Source organism: Leopardus geoffroyi, chromosome D3, assembly GCF_018350155.1.
Source record: "Leopardus geoffroyi isolate Oge1 chromosome D3, O.geoffroyi_Oge1_pat1.0, whole genome shotgun sequence".
Classification (NCBI taxonomy): Eukaryota; Metazoa; Chordata; class Mammalia; order Carnivora; family Felidae; genus Leopardus; species Leopardus geoffroyi.
Window position 1 is genome coordinate 52598801 of NC_059339.1, and position 24190 is coordinate 52622990.

Consider the following 24190-nt stretch of genomic DNA (forward strand, 5'->3'; position numbering starts at 1 on the left):
ATGAACAATTTCCTAATATGCTTAGTTAATGCAGCACATAAGAACTAAGTATAAGAGGCTCTCTCTTTTTAGAACTTTAGATTCCTATTGTCAGATACATTCGGCTTTATATCATCATCTTCCCTTTTGGTTTTCATTTTATTTTAAATGTTGCATTAACTAATATATATGTGTGTGTGTGTGTGTGTGTGTGTGTGTGTGTGTGTGTGTTTATCCTTATCCAAAAGTAGAGCATTCCTATGAAAACTTTCATAAACCGAAATGGCATAAAGCAAAGAAGCAATTACCATTCATCCACATGGAAAATTTTTTTAGTGTTCCCAGTCCCAAAATTTAACCTCTCTTAGGCTTCTCTGATACCTTAGGACACATCTTACTAAGTGATGTACAAAATAAATGGAGATAAAGCAGAGATGCTCACAGACACAGTTCAAAGCTGAGGCAGCTTGATACTGAGATGCTGAGTGAAGTTCCCCGGGGGAAGGAGCTTGGCGGGCCCCCCTTCTCTGCTCTGGGTACACGCTGCCTCTATAAGGCTCACTGCAAGGTAAACGCTACATGCTATCCTCTCTTTTTGCATATAAGCAAAATTCTTCTTCAGGTACCTTTAGGTTAGCAAAAACAGGTAGTAATGCAAGGTTTTCATGCAAGTGAACTTTTGAAAAGTGGGGGATATCACTCTCTCTCTCTCTCTCCTATCTATCTATGTATCTATCTCTCTACTCTCTCTATATCTTCAGTAGTCCTGAATCTCAGGGAAAAAGATGTTAATACTTAGGATTACAATCTCAACAGAAGGTCTTTGGTGTTTTTTGTTCAAATACTGACAATAACTCTGTATAGTGAACATAGTTCTCTTTCTTGAGAATAAGGAAACTTAGATATATTCCTCATAATAATCCTTCTCCAAACCATAAAGCACACACTCAAAAGCATAAAAACAACACAATTTTTCAGTCTACAATTTCCTGTTGTAGTTTAACATGGTGGCTATGTATTTTTTAAGACCTTATTAGGGTAACCAAGCAGACAGAACTAACTGCCCTTCATGATCTAGTTGCCAACCAGAAGGAAAATGAAATTCTAGTGGTCTTTGGAGCTACTAACTCAGTGGTACAAAATTTTTAAAGAGCTAAAAATTGCAGTACAGTTTACCATAATGTTTGATATAATCCTATTAACTTAAATCTGGAATAAGAACAGAATTTCTAGCCCAGTAGCTGTTCTATATTCAATCAAGTACAGCATAGTTATCACTGGACTGATATTAACTAAACACATTTGTTGGAAAGCTATCTATAAAGAATAGCAGATCCTTTATAGACCTTAAATCCAATGTTACAGCATGATTTTGCTAGCTGTCTATTTATTTTGCAATAAAGAAGGCAAAATACGTTTTAACATTTCAAACTTCTTGGAAAAGATAAGCAACAAATTGCTATAAAACTACAAATTGGTAAATAGTACAATTAAAAATTTAGAAAACTTCATATCTATTTTTCTAATATATATGTTAAAAACACATATCTATATATATTAGAAATTGAAATTCTAATATATATTTAGCTAAATATATACATATATGTATGTATATATATATATATATACATACATATATGTATATATCAGCAATTGAAATTGAACTTTAAATATCCCTTTTGGAAACTTCCAGAATGTCTGGCAAAAACACATCTCATTGTAGCACATTAACATTATCTCTTTGTGCATGTTTCTGCTAATGTAGTAAATTTGGCTCCCAAATTATTTAAAAAGTCAAGGCCATCTTCTTCCTGTTTTTCGCTGCAGCACCCTACAGAACCAGCTGGAGATCCCTTTCCTTCATAGTTATACGTAAGGACATAATCTTGAGATGGCACGTGGTTTTCATTCTGATTACACAGATGCAATTTCTGTAAAATAAACGAACAAAAAAGAAGGATTGTATTGTTGTATTATTTTAAGTATTCTTAAACATATGAACATAAAATTTATTATTTTATTTACCTTTTATGTCTAATTTTTAACCAGTGTGTCCTCTAATGGAGTCCTACATACAAAAAATGCACATGATTGGTCGATATCACAACCATACCATAAAGTCAGTATATCTTACATTTCTAGTAATCCATACAAACAAAAAAAATTATATATATACAAATGTTATATTTATGTATATTTAAATTATCATTAAGTGCTTAACTCTAAACTTTCTATCTGGAGTTCAGGCTAGTCCACAAAACGGTGACGCTATGCGTGGCGGCCTGGAATTTGACGTTGGATATCTGAACAGTCCGGATTTTGAGTCCCAGCTCTGGCTGTACCAGCTACGTATGTGACTTTGAGCAGGTCACTGAACATCTCTCAATCTCACTTCTCACTCTCTTTACATCTAAATGGGGATGTACACAGTGACTATCTCACGATAACGATGATAATAGCGCATGAAAAATACTCTTCCTTCGCCCAGCACATAGTAAATGTTCAAAAAACGTTAACTAAAACCACTACTACATGCAGTTTTAAAGTAGGCAAGAATTATCACATTGGTTTCAGAATGACGTTTTCCGAGATAGCCAAAACATGACAAAATAGCGAGATGTGCAAGGCATTTTAGTGAAATTAAAAATACTCAACATAACCCGGATTGCAAAAACCAGCCCTTTGCACTGGAGAGGCCAGGCATTCAGCCACATCCACCCTCACAGTCTGTTACTGGCCAACTTGTCTAACCCCCCGGCTCCTCCTCCTCACCTGTGTGCCCCCTGCCTCTCTAACCCAGAGCTTATTTCCTTGGCTTATGTTATCAAGTGTCTTTCTTCATGACCGCTTCAGCCTCGTATCCCATTATGTGATGTGCACATTAAAGAACACCCCTAGGAGTGCTTCTTAAGCTTCACTCCTTCCCAACCTGATCTTACATGAATACTGACTGTCTAGAAACAGAAAAGAGATTAACACTTGAATTTGACGGGAAAAAATATGCTATGGACATGCGATAAGCTATAGCCGAGTCACAGAAAGGTGCCTAGTTGCAATCCATTAAAGGATTAAGGGCTTCTGGTCCACTGTTGGTGTTACAATGGTACTGGCACACTCTGATAAAAAGAAAACTTAGTACCAGGAAGAATATTCAATCCAGCGGTTCTCTACCCAGGTGGCACATGTGAATTGCCTGAGGAGTTTTAAAAACAATAATACTAGGGCCGCCTGGGTGGCTTAGTCAGTTAAGTGTCTGACTTGGGCTCAGGTCATGATCTCCCATCTCATGGGTTCCAGTCCCACATTGGACTCTGTGCTGACAGCTCAGAGCCTGCAGCCTGCTTCAGATTCTGTGTCTCCCTCTCTCTCTGCCCCTCCCCCACCCTCAAAAATAAATACAAATTTAAAATAATAATAATAATAATAATAATAAGCCCAACCAATTAAATCCAAATGCTTCAAGGTGAAGCACAGGCATTAATATCTTTTAAAAGCTCCAGGGGGGGGCGCCTGGGTGGCGCAGTCGGTTAAGCGTCCGACTTCAGCCAGGTCACGATCTCGCGGTCCGTGAGTTCGAGCCCCGCGTCAGGCTCTGGGCTGATGGCTCAGAGCCTGGAGCCTGTTTCCGATTCTGTGTCTCCCTCTCTCTCTGCCCCTCCCCCGTTCATGCTCTGTCTCTCTCTGTCCCAAAAATAAATAAACGTTGAAAAAAAAAATAAAAAAAAAAAAAATAAAAAAAAAATAAAAGCTCCAGGGGGATTTTGATGTGGTCCCAGGACTCAAAAATCATGATTTAATCCCTCCTTTGTTTTACATCCTTGCTGTCCCCTGAATAAAAATGTTTTATATATGAATGGTGCTTTTAACATTTAATATAGTTTACACAGCTCATATTATTTAACGTTCATCCTAGAATTGTGTGCAGATGTTTTATTTTCAGAGAGAGATGTAGATTTGATTGGGGGAGTTTTGTGATTGTAGGGAGTAAGATTTTTTTTTCACATTCTTCTATATGAAAATAATTCGTGAGGTAAACTACATCTAGAAGTGGCATGTGGCTTTAGGTTGGATATTAGAAACTTCCAGATCTCAAGAGATTTTAGAAATTAAAAGAAATATGACAGATGGAATAAAATCTCTTTTATATTAAATAATGTAACAAAATCAAAGGGCATGGGGGTGGGGAGGCGTGGAGGAGGGCAGTGCTGGGAAGGACCAGAGAATGAAAGAGAAAAGATACATTGAAAAGATACATAGGGAAAAGCAACTTCTGCAACTGTATGCTAATTTCAATTTCCTCTTGTTCTACACTTGGATATTTAAACGGTAGAATGGAAACGCTGAGGGAAACTCACTTCACCAAGGCGGGGCTGGGTGAAATTATGCCACTCGGAGTAGGTGTGTCTGCAGTTGTCCGTCTCCACGTGTCCTCCCCTGCAGGAATCCAGGGTGTGATGATGCCCCGTCCCCCGGCACGATTCCAGGGTCTGGTGTCCGCCTTTCACCATTTCAATGGTCTCCTGCCCTCCATTCTTCATTCCTGATCCCATGGTACCGCAAAAGCCTTGGCCAGAGTTATTGACTGTCTGGGTCATAAACCCATTGGCAGAACACTGAAATAAAATAAAATAAGACCATTCGTATCAGGAGGAAATGGATCCCAAGTGATAAGAAGGCAAGGGAGAGAGAATGTTTATTCAACATTTTATTGATTCATCTGTATTTTCTAATTGTGTGCCCGGTCTAGGGATACAAAGATGGGCATGATCCCTCACCAGCTCTAAGAAGCTCTTATTCCAGTGAGGCAGAAAAATCAGATGATCACTTTAAGAATGTATATGTAGGTGAATGCAGAATGCTATAGGAACACTGAGGAACACATTAAAATCCACATCCAGAGAGAGAAAGTGGAGAAGTCTGAGAGTAGGGGCTCCGACTGAGAAATGGGAGGAAAAAACCACCACCTGCAGGAAGGTCTACAGGCAAAGGCAACGGGGTGCTTTGGGGGTCTTCAGCTTCAGCCTGTTGAGAGTGGCTGCCACATAGGGTTCAGGGTAAGAGAGGAAGTGGAGAGGTTATAAAAGGCCAGAGAATATAAAGAACCATATGCCATGCTGAAAAATATAGACTATCATGAAGATTACGGAGACTCAAATAAGGGTTTTAATAGACAGGCAAGGCACATATTTTTAAAAAGTCATTCTAGGCAATAATGTAAAAGACAAATAAGGAGACAATAAGTTGAGTGTCACAGATATCAGAGAGATATCACAGATATTACCTGAACCATTCTAGGTGAAACATGATAAGGATCTAAGCCAAAGTAGAAGCAAAGATGACTCAAAGTGGCTGGACCCCATACAAAGTTTACTGGCAGTTAGATGGATGAAGCAGCAAATGGAAGGAATTATTCCTATGTGCTCTGCTTGTGCAACTCCAGATGGCATAATTCCCTGAAGTTGGGATGAAGGATGTGCTTGTGGGTGAGAGGAGGGGGAACAATTCAATTTGGGGCATGGCAAGTTTAAGAAACCCATGGATGTCCACAATGCATATATGAATATGGGGTCTGGAGCTCAGGTAGGGGAGCCAAGCTGACGCTATAATTCCAGAAGTCACCACCATATAGGTGGTAGTTGAAGTCACAGGGATAAATTATAACACCCGGGGAAAATGGTAGACTAAACAAAAAGAAGGCTAATAACAGAACACAAGAACAAATGTTTTAAGGGGTTGGTAAAGAAATTAGAAGACAGAACTGATCTGAAATAGCAACTGAGAGAACGAAGGAATCCAAAAGACAAACTCTGAAGCCATGCAGAGAGGATTATGGTAAGGAGAAAACATCAAAGTTGTTTAAGAACTGGTCCAAGTAAAGTAATCACCTCTCAGATTCAAGTAAAAGAGTGGCCACTGGTGATCTGTGTCAAAAGAATTTCCACGAAGTGCTGAATGAACAGGAACTAATGTCATGGAGAAATCGAGTATTAAATCTCTCAAAGAGTTCAGTTTCAAAGAAAAAATGGAGGGAACTAGAGCAGACAGAGTTGAGGGAATGTTTGAAGATGAAAAAGACTTGATTCAACAGTAACTTAATGCTGGAACCTCAGTTGGAAGTCTGGGCCATGGGTGAGAAGTCGAGTTACCGTGGCAACCTCAGCGTGTCAGTTCTAATTATAAACTGTTACTTTCAGACAAGACCTCCATTAAAATCAGGCTCCATTGTGCCACCTTCTTGCCAATTTGTTTTTCTTATATTGAATATGCAGAGTCTCTAACTAAACTGGAAGATTTTCAAGTTCAGATGATTTGGAGTTTCAGATCTTTCAGAGTCTGAAATGTATCTATAAATGTCATACATAGCATCTCATTGCCTTAGAAAATGATACCAGAAAGGAGAACTAAAAAGTAGCCATTTGGTGGCGCTGCTGCCCTATATTTTTTTGCTTAGGTTGCTGCTACCTTGAAATTCTATTAAAAAAAAAAAATCCTGATTATCAAATCTCCTTGATGGTATAATTTCTGTCATTATAAATACATGTTCAGAGATCACGCAAGCTAATACCGGGAGACTTGAAGATAAACTAAAACCAAAGCTGAGTCCACAGTTCCTTGTTTCACATTCTATTCTCTGTTCCTTCCTGACCATCTCCAGGTGCTCTGCCCAAAGTTTATTCTCACATGGTATCAACAGCTCCTTTTCCACGTCAATGATTTCCAGATTTCACTTCTCCAGTGCTGACTTTTCAACTAGCTCCTAACCCCATCTGAACTGCCTCTGACTTAAACTTAGCTCTAAAAGTAACGTCATCATCTTTACTCATTATACTAAAATGAGCTTACCCATTCACTACAAAGTTTTGTAACATTTAAAAAAAATTTTTTTTTTAATGTTTTATTTATTTTTGAAAGAGACAGAGCGTGAGTGGGGAGGGGCAGAGAGAGAGAGAGGGAGACACAGAATCTGAAGCAGGCTCTGGGCTCTAAGCGGTCAGCACAGAGCCCGACACGGGGCTCGAACTCACAAACTGCGAGATCCTGACCTGAGCTGAAATCAGATGCTTAACTGACTGAGCCACCCAGGCGCCCCTGTTACATTTTGCAAAAATATGCCTAAAATTATGTTCTGGTATAAATTAATAATCCCAAGTCCTTCTGAGAAGTGCTCCTAACAGAGAACAGGTAAATAGGTGTGAGTATGTTATGGTGAAATGGCCAATTAATACCATCAGCTCCAGCATCAAATGGTAAAGAACAAATATGAAGAACATCTCAATCATTCCATTCTCAGATATAAAATAAGATCTTACTTTGAGCCAAGGACTATCAGGGACTAAATGGATTTTCTGAATGGAAAAATAATTACAGGGCTCCACATGGAGGCATGCCAAGCACAGGAGGGCTATGACTTTGCATGATGGTGGGAGGAGGTTAAAGAGAGAAAGTCAGTAAGAAAGGTATCTTTGACATATCAAAGGCTTGATATGAAGTCACTGTCCCTGGCTATGGCCTCTGTCACTTTGGCTTCACTTTTTATTTTGTTACTCTAAAGTTAATAAGCTATCATTTACATATTTGAAATATTGATTATCCTTATTTTAATTTTCCAGTTATCATTAGACTACTAGAGTTATCTCCTGCTTAAACTATAGCAAGATTCTAATCCTTGAACTTCCCCATCCTTAGTGTCTTCCTGTTCTCACTGATCACCCTACTGACTCAGCATCATGCTGTTCCCATTATGCCAATCTATGCAGAAAAACTTTCACTGGCCCTCCTTTCCAAGAAGATAAACCCCAAATCCTTAGTGTGGCATATGATAGCCCTATCTCTTACATCCTCTCCTCCAAAACCCTAAGTTTCAAGCTTCTATTCTAAAACACCATTTCCTCCATCTCAAAACAACTTCTTTACTATTTGTTGAATAATCCCTAAACTTTGTCGTCCCCTTTTTCATTCTTTATTTTTTAATTTCATGTTTATTTATTTCTTTTGAGAGAGAGAGAGAGAGAGTGAGAGGGGAAGGGGTAGAAAGTGGGGGAGACAGAGAATCCCAAGCAGGCTTTGCGCTGCACAGAGCCCAATACGGGGCTCAAACTCATTGACTGCAAGATCATGACCTGAGCTGAAATCAAGACTCAACCAACTGAGGCACCCGGGCGCCCCTCCTGTTCTATTCTTAAGGCTGTTTTCCTCCTCTTTAACTATCCCCACAATCTCTCCACTTTCAACCCCTTCTTCCTCTTTCAGTTACAGAGTGATCTGTACCTCTTTCACGAGGCCCTTCAGGTTGATCCTGGTTGATTCGTGCAACCTCCAGGTTGATCAGGTTGATTCGTGCAGGCAACACGAGTGCACTTATGTAGCACAAGTGTCTTTGAACTAACAGTGCTCTGTCATGGTGCTAATGTTTACTGAAATGTTCCTACTTATTTTTCCCATAGAAGTAGATTCAACTGCTCACAAGTACATTGAAATCTTTTTGAGGGAAAAATATGCCTTGTAAGAACTCTTGAAATATATGCGCCCCCCCCCCCAAAGAAGAAGCCTAGTACTAAGCACCTCAGCAGTCCCAAGAAATACATAAGGAAAGAAAGTGGCAATAATCTTCCAAGTAATCTACCCTCCACCATATAAAAATATATATCTCTTTGGTATTTTCTTAATTTATCATCAGAACTTTTAGTAGGTTTTTCCCCCATTATATATGATCAAAGAGAGAAACAAATGATACCTGGAAATGTACATGGTACAGAGCAACTGAAACACTGTTGTTATAATAAATCCACATCAAAAAGTTTTAAATCATAGCACTAGAGGGTGGAAAAATGATAATTAAAACAACACATGTCTTTTTGTAATTTTTTTTCAATGTTTTATTTATTCTTAAGAGAGAGAGAAACAGAGCATGAATGAATGAGGGGCAGAATGAGAGAGAAACACAGAATCCAAAGCAGGCTCCAGGCTCCGAGCTGTCAGCACAGAGCCCGATGCGGGGCTTGAACTCACAAGCCATGGGATCATGACCTGAACCGAAGTCAGACACAACTGACTGAGCCATCCAGGCGCCCCAAAACAACACATGTTTTAAGAATTCTAATAAATGCCACTACATAAATATCTGAATATCAGCAGGTAAAATACTTATGCCTACAAAATCTGACCAAATAAAAATATAAATTAACCCCTAAATTTCAAAATAGCTTCAGGAGAATCAGTAAAAGAAATTATGGGAGATATTCAGAGATACTCATTTAAAACACTTACCACCTTATCATCTCCAGGTGCTTCTGTGTTTGATATGATTAAGTTTTGCTGTGCTAAATCTTCAGGAAAACCTTTTCTTTTTTTGGCACCAAAAACTCCACATACCAAAGTTAGCAATACAGCTGCATTTAAAAAAAAAAAAAAAAAAAGTTTAACATACATAGAATAAAATACTCATCTTTTATTTTTTATTACCTCAAGTGCACAGGAGGAAAACCACTAACCACGGTCCCATGAATTACCTTGGCCTTTCTAAATTAATAGGCCATGATTAGCTTGGATTTTAAAAATGTGAATTAATTGTATGTGTGTATATATATATATATATGTATATATATATATTTAAGTTTATTTCTTTTGAGAGACACAGAGACAGCACAAGTGGGGAAGGGGTGGAGAGAGGGGGAGAGACAGAGAAGAGAGAGAGAATCCCAAGCAGGCCCCATTGCAGGGCTCAAACTCATGAAACCGTGATATTGTGACCTGAGCCTAAACTCAGAGTCAGACACATAACCGACTGGGCCATCCAGCAGCCCCATTAATTATATGTATTTTGATAATAGTTCTTTTAAGGGTTCGAATTCTATCTATCATGCATGTTAAAGTATTCACAATCGTGGATTAAATAGTAAATTTTCAAAAAATTCAATGACATTAATTTAAGACAGAGACTTTAAGAGATTTACTCATTCCCAAAAAAATGGTTTGCCTGTATGAAAAGCGTGACAAACATACTTTTTTTCTAGAATATCTTATCTCCAAGTATCTTAATGAAAACTACTCCGTATTTTGTCTATTCAAAATTTTCATTCTATGTCCTACCTGTGGGAGGTTGAAATATGTGTCAATAAGATTAGCAGTAATAACAATAACGGTTAATAATCACAGTTCCTTACAATGTTCCACAGGCTCCTCCACCAAGGATGGCCAAACTGCAGCCCCAAACCCCTTCCCATGAATTTTTTGGATGACCACATGTTTTTGAATGGCCCATGAACTATGGTTTTTACATTTTTAAATGTTTTTTTTTAAATCAAAAGAATAGCAGTTCATTACATGTGAAAATTATATGAAAGTCAAAGTTTAGCATCCATTAATAAAGTTCTTTTGGAACGCAGGCATGCCCATCATTTAAATATTTTCTATGGCTGCTTTCCTACTAGCAGGGTAGATTTCCCTGGTTATACGTGAAACCACATGGCCTGCAAAATGTAAAATATATACTATCCAGCCCTTTACAGAAAAAGGGTACCAATCTCTGCCTATTCTATGTGGCCACTTGTTAAACTTTCTGGTTCCATGTCCTACCCCACTCTCTTGATCCACTCCACTCCAGCCACACCAGTGTCCCTGTCATGCCTTGACTTCTCCAGCCACCCTCTCACCTCAGGGCCTTTGTGCTGACCTCTGACTGAAAAACTCTTCCCCCAAGTACTGTACTTAGCTGACTCTTTGACCTTTCACAAAAATCATTGAAGATAACCTTGTCAGACCTGCCAAACCATCCACTGAAAACCGGAGTCACTAGCCCTAATCCTCCCCCAACACCACACACACACACACACACACACACACACACACACACTCCACAGCACTACAGCTCCTAATTATTTCGCTCTATTTTTTCCTCCACAGCATTTCACTTATTTATTAGTTTACTGTCACAAGGCACACTGTTTGCATTTGGTTTTGTCTGTTTTGTTCACTGATGACTCCCAAGCACCTGGACAATTTCTGGAATATAGTAGGTGCTCAATGTATATTTATTTTGTTGAGTTGTTGAAAAATAATGAGCACTGTACTGTTCGAAGTTTTTCACATGAGTTACCCAATTAATGCTCAGTGCTGCCCCATAAAGGAGGCTACAAATACCCCCTTTCACAGATGAGGAAACTGAAGCACAGTTAAGTAACTCGCCTCCGGTCTCATGGCTTGCAAATGATAGAGCTGGGTTACGAACTCAATGGTTTGGTGCCTGGGTCTTGCTCTTAACCACTAGTCCTATCACAGAACAAAGGAACAACAGCTAGTCTAGGCTGGAAGAGTGGATGGAAATAAAAAAAAAAAAAGAGGATAAAATATGGTACCATTGGGAATGACACAACTGACAAGCAAGAGGTTAAAAAAAATCCAAAACTGGCAAGATACACCCAAGAAGAGATATTGCTGTGATCCGAGTAAGTGCCCTAAGTCCGTGGCTGAATGATGACAAGAGATCACAGTGGCTTATAGTGGACTTTCATACGGCAGTAGTCTTAGAGTGTTGATTTTGCCCTAAAAGGGGTAGTACTAGGACCAAGAAATGGAAACTATACGTTGCCAGATTTGGAAAAATCTAAGGAACTTTAAGCAGCCCTGTCCAAATATGAAATTTTGTATCACAAAAAGGATCTTGTTCCTTCTTCCCGAAAATATTCCATCAGAAATATGATAATAACACGAAAGCAATTTGTAATGAGGACTCACCCCGGCTGGACAGTTGGACAGGATTACTTTTTAAAGACCTTTTCCTGCACTCAGACATTTGTGAGATATAGATAGATAGATACATAGAGATATAGATTTTTTTTTAGTTTCTTTTTTAATGTTTATTTTTGAAACAGAAAGACAGAGCACCAGCGGGGGAGGGGCAGAGAGAGAGGGAAACACAGAATCGGAAGCAGGCTCCAGGCTCTGAGCTGTCAGCACAGAGCCTGATGCAGGGCTAGAACTCAGGGACTGCAAGATCATGACCGGAGCCGAAATCAGACGCTCAACCGACTAAGCCACCCAGGCCCCTTTTTGTGATATATTTTAACTTTAAGTAGGCAAAAGGACTTACAAAATAGTAATGCTATGCCCAGCAGTATGGCCAGGATCGCCCATTTTCCGAGTATTACTCCAGCGCTCCTTCGGGTCGGCAGACATTGACTTGGATGAGTACAATCACACAGATTAACTCTCACGGTTTTTGTTGCAGATTGACCTTCTCTATCTTTTACAGTAATAGGAACACTGTATTCCTGAAATTCAGCATTTTTCTGATATGAAAGACGGGCAGCTGTATCTGAAAGAAAATGAAAGAATTATATTTTTAATGGACATTTACTTCTAGCATTTGTTTCATCACACTTGTTTCTAAACATGTTATTCTCAAGGAACCACCTGCCACATGAAAATGAATAAAAATGGACAACTACCTTCTATTATTCTATCTTCTATTCTATTCTTAGTGCTACCTTTATCAGCACTAATATTACCATGTATGTGTTGCCCATCGTAACTTTCTAGAAGAGAGGCTTAGAGAAATAACTTGGCATTGGAGTGACCCAGTAGCATTTCTGCAGTATTTAATATTACTTATCTATATCCTTATTTACAAACCAATGATGCTAGATTGGCTCTTGACACACACTTCAACCATTTTTCTATAGTACCAGTTTATGGTACTTATAAAGAATTAACAATTGTTACACACAAAGCATGTCTGAAGTCAACATTCTCTTATCCATTTATTTTCTGGTATCTGTCCATTATCTTTACGTACAAGGTAACTTTTCAAAGTACAATAGACCCCTGGTTATTATGCCTTCCCTCGAGAAGTAATCTCAATACCACAAAGCTAGTTAATGCCACCCAGGCTGGGTATAAGGCTTACATAAAAACAGATGTATCTGTATCATAACAATATGTTCTTATCAACTATGATGTTTCCCCAATAGTCTTGATACCTACTGTAATGACTTTATTATCAACTGATCAAAAGCTCCATGCATTTTCAATGCCAATCACAACCTTCTGAGCTTTGCAGTAAGTGAAATGAAGAAGTAGCACCATGCACATCCTGGAAGCCATCTGTAATGTCTAAGCCTTTCTTAAACGCACTGTTGCAGCTGTTAAGAACTTCAAAGATTTCTGGCTGCATCTCAAATATAGGACTCCCCAGAGGAGTGTGAATTATTGCTAAGGTTTAGATGGAACCCTCCCATCTCCTATTGTGGCTAAGGTAAAATCCTCCAAATTCCTCTCCTCCCTCAAGACCACAAGCTGTACCATAGTCACCTCTGCTGTCCTTGTCACTCAACTCTGCCCTCTTCAAACTGTCCTGTCACCAATGTCACCTTGTTAAGACAAATCTGGGCACAGCATTCCTTACTGGCACACTCCCAGTGCATTCCTGCTGTCACCGACTGTACAAAAGTCAGTCTCCTCAGCCTACTACATAAGGTGCTTCATCACCAGATTCCATAGTCACCCCCTCTCTGGGCATTCCTGCTAAAACCTAAACTCTAACACTGGTTTATTTATCCCCTTAGCATTTTCCTTCTTTATGCATATTTATTAACCAATTATTTATTAAACAAACACTTATTAAGCAGTTAGTATCTACTAAGCACTGGGCTAGGTGCTGGTGAAACACAAATGAATCACAATTATCCTGAGAAACTCATGTATTGGAAAAGAAAGGTAAACAGGTGATAACACAACACAAAAGGAGCTATAATAAAGATACAAAAGGTCATGGTGCTACTCCTTCTACTTCAAGAAAGACTTCGTAGATGTGAGCATCTGAATTGCCGTCATGTCTGTCTTGTTAATCTCTATGTGTATCACCAGGGTCAGAACGGTGCATAGTAGACGGTAGGGGCTCCATAAGAACCTCATGAATTAATACCAAGCTATGAAATGGGAAGGGTAGTATTCTAGGCAGAAGGGACAGCATACACAAAAATCCAATTGTATGGAAGAGAATGGATAGTAAGAAAACAGCAGTGAATGGTGGCTGAAATATAGAACTACACTCCCCCAGAAATCACTATCACAGGACGCTGTCCTGACGGCTCCCATCCAACATCTCTGTCCATAGCTCACCATGCTTTTTTCCAGAACACCATAGAGTGCTTGCCTCCTATACCCACATTCTCATTTCCAGAGTTTGCTTACACTAAAATTTAAACGCCCCATCTCTGTTCTCTCTTCACCTCCCTGGAGTCACTTTAAAAACACACCGGAAACAATTTGTCTTAATGATAAGTTGCCCAATATTTTCAGCAAAGCTTTTTCGTCTTTGTTGTAAATGTAAATTTTGCCTTCATAAAAAATGATAATTTCTTTCATTTTAAATTTTTTTTTTCAACGTTTATTTATTTTTTTTGGGACAGAGAGACAGAGCATGAACGGGGGAGGGGCAGAGAGGGAGGGAGACACAGAATCGGAAACAGGCTCCAGGCTCCGAGCCATCAGCCCAGAGCCTGACGCGGGGCTCGAACTCACGGACCGCGAGATCGTGACCTGGCTGAAGTCGGACGCTTAACCGACTGTGCCACCCAGGCGCCCCATAATTTCTTTCATTTTATATACAATATAAATATCCCATCATAATATTTGTAAATGGTCGAATTAGGCTTCTAAAATATGTTAATGAGAATATTTTAGCAAACAAGCAAATTCACCCTCAGTTATTTTAGAGCATATAAATCGTTACTGTTTATTAAATACCATTAACTTTGGTGAGGGTCCACATTCTGTTCATTTCTGGAGAAGTGTCTGCCAAGCTGAAATAAAATGGAGGGCCATGGATAGGTTCATCGGGATCGACAGCTGAAATGTCAGTATACCTCATCTTTGGTTTGCAAATTGTTACATAACTTTGAAGTATTTCTGGTGGGTTATCATTCATATCTTCAATGTTAACCGCAAGTGTGCCAGTACACGATCTACCATCTAGGAAGAAAGGTAAAAGATTTAGTATAGTTTTATGCGTTAACATTTTCTTAATAAAATAAACTAACTACCTTCTATATATGACATATGTTTCCTCAAATAAGCTGATATTAGAAAAAATGGTAAATAAGAATGTAGAAGAATAAATGAAACCTGTAGGTCATCTAAAATGAGTACTGCTATTGATAATACCAGTTACAACTGCCAATAAACTTTTTGCCAGGATCACTACCAAACAAGAAAAATCAATGTGTGAACTCTGTATTCGCAGGGGTCCCCTCTGGTACAGATGTTAATGAGCACTAGAAAGGCTACATAAAGTTATTCTAATCTTGGTACACATTTAATCCACTTAGCAAGATTTTGAAAACATATGATGCTTGGGTTCCCCAAATATTCTGATTCATTTCATCTAAGTCAATGCTACAAAATGATTTTTTTAATTTTTTAAATGTTTATTTATTTTTGAGAGACAGAACGTGAGCATGGGAGGGACAGAGAGAGCGGGAGACACAGAATCTGAAGCAGGTTTCAGGCTCTGAGCTGTCAGCACAGAGCCCCATGCAGGGCTTGAACTCACGGTGAGATCATGACCTGAGCCGACGTGGGATACTCAACTGACTGAGCCACCCAGGTGCCCCTACAAAATGATTTTTAAGTGCCCCAAGTTATTGTAATATGATGCCAGGGTTAAGAAACTCTGAGTTGTTTTAAGCAACAGAATTCAAGCAAAGGGTCACTGTGACCTAATAATCAGCTAAGTTACTCAAAGATTCAATTTAAAATGGCATGAAAAGATCTAGAAGATTCTGGTGAGATCATCTCATCCGATCCAAGACTTAAGTTTCCTCTTTGCCCTCCAACAAAGAGATCTATAAGCATGTGAGGTCCCACCATGCTGGGGATATAAAGATAAATAAATGGCTTCTTGTTGCTATGAAGGTTCACCTCGTTAAATGATTAAGGGAAATAGGAACCGTCTTCAAAGTAATTTCTGACAATTCAAAAATACCTATCACAACAATTCTGCACAATAATAATTGCAGCTTATTGTCCAATTCCTCCTAAGATACCATATTAAATAAAATTAACATTTTTTTTTACCTTGGTCTATTGCCAGGACTGTTATATTATATAAGTCATTTCTGGGAGTCATGGCCTCCCGGTCCAGGATTTTGGAAGTTGTGATTGACCCTGAAATCTCATCAATGGTGATCCATCCTTTAGGATCATGCAATTTTTTGTACCTATTAATATAAAATAAAAAGTCTTCAGCAATATAAAACATATTAAAATAAATTACTGTCTCAATTATTACAAATACATTATTAGTATGTGGTTACAGACTTCTTCATACCTTATGCCACTGGCACTTCTAGTTTCAGGGTCATATGCCTTATAACCATTGACCTTTGACCCCACTGCTGAGTGTTCTTGAATCCGTACGTACTGGGCTGCAGGGCTACATTCGGGTCCTTCATCCTGATCCCTCACGTGAACTGTGACCAAGGCTCTGTTCATGGTTGTTCTGAGTGCAAAATCTCGAGTAAATGGAGCTTCATTGCTTACTCCAATTTCCAGGGTCACTTGGTGGTTTTCTTCATAATTCAGCGGCTTTTTAAAAAAGCACATGCATATCAGCATCAGTGTAAAATACCTTCGGAATTTCAAATAACAAGTGAGAATCTGCAAATATGAACAGTGGTGCATAAATTCTATGCTCCCATTCAATCAATATGGACTTTTACCCTTTGCTAAAGAGAGAGGTGATTCTTCACTAAGCCTTTAGCAAGAGTGGTCCAAAAGTTTCTACAGATGGTTTTATGGAGTTGTGGAAAAACAATTCCAGTTATACTCTCATAGTTCATTCTTACTAAGGAAGATTACTCTGAACCTGGAGACAATGCAGAGAGATGACAGTGTTTTTATGACCCTGCTTTAGAGCGTTAACAGACCAGCCGAAGGGGCATCTAACTCCAGGAGAATGCAATTTTGTTTGACTCACTACTTCCTATTGACTATGTCCATTTCCTTAACCACCACACTATAATCCCTCTGCTACACTATGCTGCTTAATTGGTTCACCAGCCTCTAAAAACATTTAAGTGAATCCTTTGATTATAATTGATTTTTAGACAGCGAATCAAGCAAACCCATAATAACATTATTTTACATTGTACTGCAAATTTGAAGTATTTTTTTTTAAATGATTCTCTTTCTGCTTATCAAAACCAACACTGGCTGACCATTGAACAAAATAAAAAATGAGGAGTAACATTTTTATTTTAAACATTTCCCCATACCTAGCTATTTTCAAGCTGAGATACTAATATCATAAGTCCGCTAAGAAGTCAAGAAAATTTCTGAATCTTAGAATCTACAAAATATGGGTGAAACTTTTTTAAAATTTTTTATGAACATTCTAGAAAACAGAGAGGCAAGAAGGGAAAAAGAATTAATATGTTTATCTATTGCTAATGAACACTCTCACAAATTACATGTGTTGATATATGATCATGCAGAGAATGAAAGCATTCATTGGAGATGAGGCATGGATAGAAAGTCAGGAAACAGCTGCTGCTCTGGGGGAGGTACAGTGATTTGATCAGGGCCACTTACTAAAGCCTTAGAATTTCTTTATGTAATTTTTCGAGGTTTGCACTGCATATTGGTTTAGAGGCTTAAAACTCTGCAAGATTGGAAATCTAGTAGGATGAAATCAGCGATTAATGAAAAACCAGGAATTCTCTTCCACCACACGGTAGCTTTAATGTTTCATCAATTTATTTTATATTTTTAATATTTATTTCTTTCAGGGAGAGTGCAAGCGGAGGAAGGGCCGAGAGAAGAGGACAGAGGATCCAAAGTGGGCTCTGCACTGACAGGCTAGCAGCTGTGAGCCCAACGTGGGGCTCGAACTCACAAACCGTGAGATCATGACCTGCAGTAAATAAAGTTGGACACTCAACCGACTGAGCCACCCAGGCACCTGTTTCATCAACTAAAAAAATGTTCAAAAATATTTTATATCTGCACTGAGATGCTAGTATCTTGCTAGAAAATGAAGTGCTGTTTTATGGCGGACTCTCTATGTTGAGAATGGCCAAGTAGAGTATCTTCTTCATCAAGCCCATGTGCAACTGCCGCTGTTCAAATAGAAAGGAAATGCTGAGATGGAAAGATTACCCAGGACTGAGCTGAAGACTGCATCAGCTCAGGGTCTACAGTTCCAGAAAAGTTCTCCAACATGGACAATTATAACACGAGACCCAAGAACATGTAAGGCTTCTAAAAATAGAATAATAATATCCTACAGTTTACCAAGTGTTTTCACTTTCATTATTATAATTGAATAGCTACTAGGGAGGCAGAGAGAAGTATTATTTATATTCTATAGATAATACAGAGGCTAATTTCCAAGATCCCATAGCTACGCAAAGCAATTGAACATGGTGCTTAAGAGCATGTACTTGGAATCAAAGAGACCTTCACTCAAATCCTGTCCTACTGCATCCTAGCTGTGTCACTTTGGGTAAATTTCTTAATCTCTCTGACACTAAGTTTCGTCCTCTGCACAACTGTTGTAAGAATAACATTTATTTAACATTGTAAGCCCACAGAGAGTGCTTTACACTATAGGTTTTAGTAATCTCTCCGGCTGTCACGCAGCTAGTCGAAAGAAAAAGGTGATGTATTTTTTGTTAGCATCCAATATGATGCATAATAGGAGACACAAACTCACAAGACAATGTTTGGAAGCTTTGTTCAGATAAAGAAGTATATTTGAGCAATCTTTGGCTCGAATTACTGATTATTTAATTCTTTTTTGGTATAGAGGAATGAATAAAGTTCATTCCTATCCATTATTAAGTACATAGCCTATGGGAAAGAAAGATGGATTTCAAAATGCCTTGGTTATACAGCGTTTGATTTTAAAATAGAAGATACCTCATCAATGTTACAAAGTACTTAAATATATAACTTAAGTACACGCACACAAATCTTTAGCAAGGTAAAAGATAAGGTACGTTTACATTTTTTAAATATTTGTTTACTTATTTTGAGACAGAGAGAAAGCAAGTGGTGGAGGGGCAGAGAGAGAGGGAGAGAGAGAATCCCAAGCAGACTCCACGCTATCAATGCAGAGCCTGATGCAGGGCTCAATCTCACAGACCAAAAAATCATGACCTGAGCTGAAGAGTCAGACACTTAGCCGACTGAGCCACACAGGCTCCCCAAGGATACAATAACTTTAAAGACAAGTGCAGTTACCAAAGGATCTCTGTAATGAATTCAGATTTTCTAAGGGGTTGCATAAAATATAGAAAGGAAGATATACCACAGAGAATGCAAATTTTATTGCCCAAAATGTTAGAGAATATTATGAATGGCTTAAAGAAAGAAGGAAGGTAAAACTACCGAAGGAGCTAATAATGACAGAGGAAGGAGATAATTTAAAGAGGAAACTCAGGTGGGGCGCCTGGGTGGCTCAGTCGGTTGAGCGTCCAGCTTCGGCTCAGGTCATGATCTCACAATTTGTGGGTTCAAGCCCCACGTCGGGCTCTGTACTGATGGCTCAGAGCCTGGAGCCTGCTTCAAATTCTGTGTCTCCCTCTCTCTCTGATCCTACCCTGCTCATGCTCTGTCTCTCTATCTCCTTCAAAAATAAATAAAAAACATTAAAAAAAAAAAAGAGTAAACTCATAGAAGTAGAAATTTATTGAAGATACAAAAAGAGAAGACCTCCTTGTGCAACTGAAGTCATGATTTTATCAAGCCATGTAACCCAAGTATGGGAAAGAGGAGTGCTAAGGGGAACATGACCCCAAGGGTACCACGCAGGAAGAATAGCACAGTAGCTCTGACGAAGGGTTCTGCGTCAGGAATGTCTCAGTTTGCATCCTGGATCTGTCACCTTCTATCTCTATGAATGGGGGGGGGCAAGTGACTTTACTTCTTTTGACTCAGCCTCTTCATCTGAAAATGGGAAGAATGATAGGAACAACCACTGGGTTGTTATGAAAGTTAAAAATAAATCTTTGGAATCCTGTATATTTTTGGAGGTATTTTTTTTCCTTTACAACTTCAAAACATGGGAAAAGCAGCAAAATAAATTAATTTTATAAAGCATACCTAATATTGATTTAAACAGAAACTGTGCAAATTAAGAAAACTATATTTTTTATTGTAAAATGGGGATAATAATAGTATCGTATCCTAAAGGGGATATGACAACTAGTTAAAACCTACATAAGGTGTTTAGTATCATTCCCTTGACATGAAAGGTGATCAATACTTGGTAACTACTTTTAAAATTCTAAAAGAATTTCCTAGATATAAGAACTAGGATAAGGCGACTGGGTGGCTCAGTTGGTTAAGTGTCCGACTTCAGCTCAGGTCATGATCTCACAGTCTGTGAGTTCGAGCCCCACATCGGGCTCTGGGCTCACAGCTCAGAGCCTGGAGCCTGCTTCAGATTCTGTGTCTTCCTCTCTTTCTGCCCCTCCCCTGCTCATGCTCTGTTTCTCTCTGTCTCAAAAATAAATAAAAACATTTTAAAAATTAAAAAAAAATAACTAAGATATAATTATAAGTGCAACTATCTTATGTTTAAAGATAACGGGATTAAATGCATATAAATTTTATTGCGGAGGGAGGGGTGTGTGGATTTTTCTATATTCTTCATATGTCCAATTAACTTAAACTGAACCAGTGAAAAAAAGTAAAGTATCACCATGTAATTGCTCTCTCTCCTAAAGAATCCTGGGATGGTACCCAGAAGCTGTTCACCAGAAATAAAATATTTCACCAGATGTTTATTAGTCACATGGAGTAAGAGATATTCTAGAATATAGTCTATTATTTCTGAAAATATGTGCAAACATCTTTCTTAACGTCTCTGTGATAAACATTCCTTGAGGAGAAAAAATCCACTCTGAATATTGAAAAAAATCAAATGTGCCAACATACTATGATTTTTTTTAAAGCTTCCTAAAATTCATTTTGTATTGGTCAAAAAACTCATAATAAAAATTTAATTCCTAGCATTACTTGAATTTGGCCTCCCGGACCAAGATAGAATTATTGCGATTTAAAAAATAATAATAACAGGTCTTTAATAATGGCCTTGAATAGAGAGAACTGAGAAGTAGCCTTCTAACCAAGCAGTAGATACAAAACACTCTAAAAGGTCTGAGCATGGGTCTTTGACCTGAGCTACCGCAGCTGGCATAATCTACCCATCTTGGATCTCAAACTATTCCTTTGACTTATTTCTAGAAAGAAGGAAAGGTGGGGTTGAGGGGTATGCAGAGGAAGGTGTACGGGAGAAAACTTTAACAAAACATCTGTTGCCAATCACATCAATTTTGAGGCAACTGCTTGTCCAGCTTTGGAAACTGATGCATAGCAGCCTTTTTCAAAAGAATTACACACCACAGACCCTCAGCCTACCTGACTTAAGCTGCAGCTCTGGTGAACACCTCTACCATTTATACTGCTAGACTCACACCTCAAGTGCACAAAGATTCAGCTCTTCAGATTCAAAGTTTGGTCCAAAGCTAAAGAGCTCTCTCTCAGGCAGGCACAGCCACGCCCAGAAGTGCAGGAGAGCTGAGGTTCCCTGGAAGCAACCTTCAACCAGTGAGGCATGGGTATCAACAATGGGAGTTGATGGACAAATGCCCTGGGTACCACTTTTTGAGGAGATAATTCTGAAGTACATTCTACATGGTTCATTGCATGATTGAACACCAGAGGTGACTAAGTCAATAATGCAGACTTGATTGGCTTTTTGTTCTTTTCTGTCTTAATTTTCCATTTTTACTCTGGCTTTCTAGGATCCACTTCCTAAATAGTTTCCTTCACTGAGGTCCTTGCCTCGTGTTCTGCTTTCTGGAGAGTCCAAAGGAAGACTGACTGAGGTGGGCCAATACAAAGAAAATATGACCACTACCACCTGCTTATTTCCTTTCCTACTACTATCAATTATAAAACTTCATTTTTCTTAAGTGGTTGCTTTTAGTATTCAATTTGAGTGGATCATATTATAGAAAACTGAAATAGAGGGAGGTTTGATGTTGAGAGTCACCTGGAACAAATATATTTGACTATTCACATCTGGATAGAACTTGCCAAAGTTGATTACATAATCTGTGGAAATTTTTAGTGAGGAAATAACTACAAATAGATACTGTTGTATCAAAGTCTACACCATATTGTTGTTGGCAGGAAAGTTTGCTTTATTCAATGGATGACTCCTTTACCTGCCCATAGGACAATTTTCTTTCTTGTTCGGGGCTACAAATATAAAACCAAGGGTCGTTCCCAAATAGGGCCTTCTCTGCCCTCATAACCTGTACCCTAGAATGAAACAGGGCAACCAAAAACACAATATATAGAATAAAGATATATGCTGTCTGATATAACACTGTATTTCACCCTCAAAATCACCTATAAAGGATCAGATACAACCAGGCATATATTCCAGAAAGAGAGTAAGTGAGAAGACTATGGGCTTCTGAATTATATCATGTAAGGAATAGTTAAAGGAATTTGGAATATTTATCCTAGAGAAAGTAAGTTTCAAATGGACATAGCAACCTTTTCAAAAGAATTATACTTCTGTATAGGATTAGAGCCAGACCATTAAAGACAGAACTTAGACATGGGATAGAAGGACAATAATGCGAGCACAGTAGAAGTAAGGACTTCTGAGAATCAGAGCTCTCCAAAAACAGAATAAGCTGCCAATGGAGATCCTCAGAACTGAGAATGTTCAAGCATAAGCTAGGTGACTAATGACTGGCAACAAAATTATGGAAGAAAGACAGCATTCAATGGGAACAGTTGGACTAAACAGACGAAGCTCTATTCCATCTTGTGGATTCTTTGATCTGAAACTATTTGGTTGATTAAACCAATAGTTGAAGAGAACTTGTTAACTTGCCAAGTTGTCAAGTATCCATTATTACTGTACCTTTACAACGTACAAAACACCTTCATTAGTCTCTTTGTCTGTGCTGATTTTGAAATGTCCATTCTCATTCCCCTTCAAAATGGTAAAATTGGCTCTCCAGTTGGCAGTGTTAATTAAATCCTTATCTTCTATAGATATGCGTAAGATCTCCACATTGTATGCATTTTCCTCTACTGATGCTTCATACTGAAACAGAAAGAACTCATTAAAAACTTACTTTATAAAGAGAAGTTTTACAAAGAAAGTAAAGTATTTCTTCCACTCCAAAAGTATTGGTTCTTATAGTTTTTAGCTAGTGTATTTTAAAGCCATGAATCTTTCAAAGGATTATCTTTGAAATGAAAGAAATTCGTTATAAATGAAGACAAATGTTACAAGAGGATAAAATACTACTATGAGTAAATAAAGGAGATTTATATGTCAGCTGTTCAAACTTTAATTTTATTCATAAAATAAACGTACATACTTCAAAGCATGACACGTTATTAATTTATATTAAATAATAAATAACAATTGACAAGTAGACATAGATTTTGATATTATATACTTACAGTATTTTGTTTGAAAGTGGGTGCATTGTCATTTGAATCTTTAACTGTTATGATGCAAGTTGATGTACTCATCAATCCAAATAATTGACCATCCATGTCTTGTACTTTCATTATCAGTGAGTACTTATCTACAGTCTGGAAACAAAGCAAATACTTAATTAGTTTTGAAAACATTTGCTCCAACTTATAAATGAAACTTCAGTTGTGTAGTCTTCCATTTGTGTGAATCCACGCTTTTATTTGATTCCATATTTGCAGACACTTTAAGAATTGGGTAGACAGGGATAAGCTGGAAAGGTAGACAGAGGTTAAATTACAAAGAGCCATACGAAGAATTTAGACATATTTTAATTGGCTCATAGGGAAAAGTTTTATAGGAGTCATAGGGGGAGCACAAAATAAGAACACTGGAGTTTCAGAAAGAATATTCTTAATGTAGATTCAGCATAATTTGAAGTAAACTGAGCTGAAAGTCAAAGAAATCAGTTAGAGGTTCCTAAGTGGCTGAGTCAGTTAAGCATGAGACTCTTGGTTTCAGCTCCGGTTATGATCCCACGGTTGGTGAGACTGAGCCGCATCAGGCTGTGTTGACAGTGCAGATCCTGCTAGGGATTCTCTCTCTCTCCCTCTCGCTCTGTCCCTCCCCTGCTCACTGTCTCTCTCTCTCTCTCAAAGTAAATAAATAAACTTTGAAAAGTTAAAAAAAAAAAAG

At 38.3% G+C, this 24190-nt stretch overlaps 1 protein-coding gene across 2 annotated transcripts in view; it reads right to left on the minus strand.

The window, feature by feature from the left end:
- Window positions 1–840: 840 nt before the first annotated feature.
- DSC3 (desmocollin 3) overlaps window positions 841–24190 on the minus strand; it is a 49645-nt gene continuing 26295 nt past the window's right edge. The window contains exons 8-17 of one of the 2 annotated variants that reach the window (XM_045457595.1): window positions 23479–23613; window positions 22928–23113; window positions 16307–16563; window positions 16054–16196; window positions 14725–14949; window positions 12068–12292; window positions 9247–9368; window positions 4335–4592; window positions 2005–2047; window positions 1793–1910 (exon numbers count right to left, since the gene is read on the minus strand). In XM_045457595.1, coding sequence (XP_045313551.1) covers window positions 2021–2047; window positions 4335–4592; window positions 9247–9368; window positions 12068–12292; window positions 14725–14949; window positions 16054–16196; window positions 16307–16563; window positions 22928–23113; window positions 23479–23613 — 1578 coding nt within the window. In that variant the 3' untranslated portion in view covers window positions 1793–1910; window positions 2005–2020. Of the gene's footprint in view, window positions 1911–2004; window positions 2048–4334; window positions 4593–9246; window positions 9369–12067; window positions 12293–14724; window positions 14950–16053; window positions 16197–16306; window positions 16564–22927; window positions 23114–23478; window positions 23614–24190 lie in introns of both variants that reach the window. The other variant, XM_045457594.1, reaches the window with a different exon arrangement.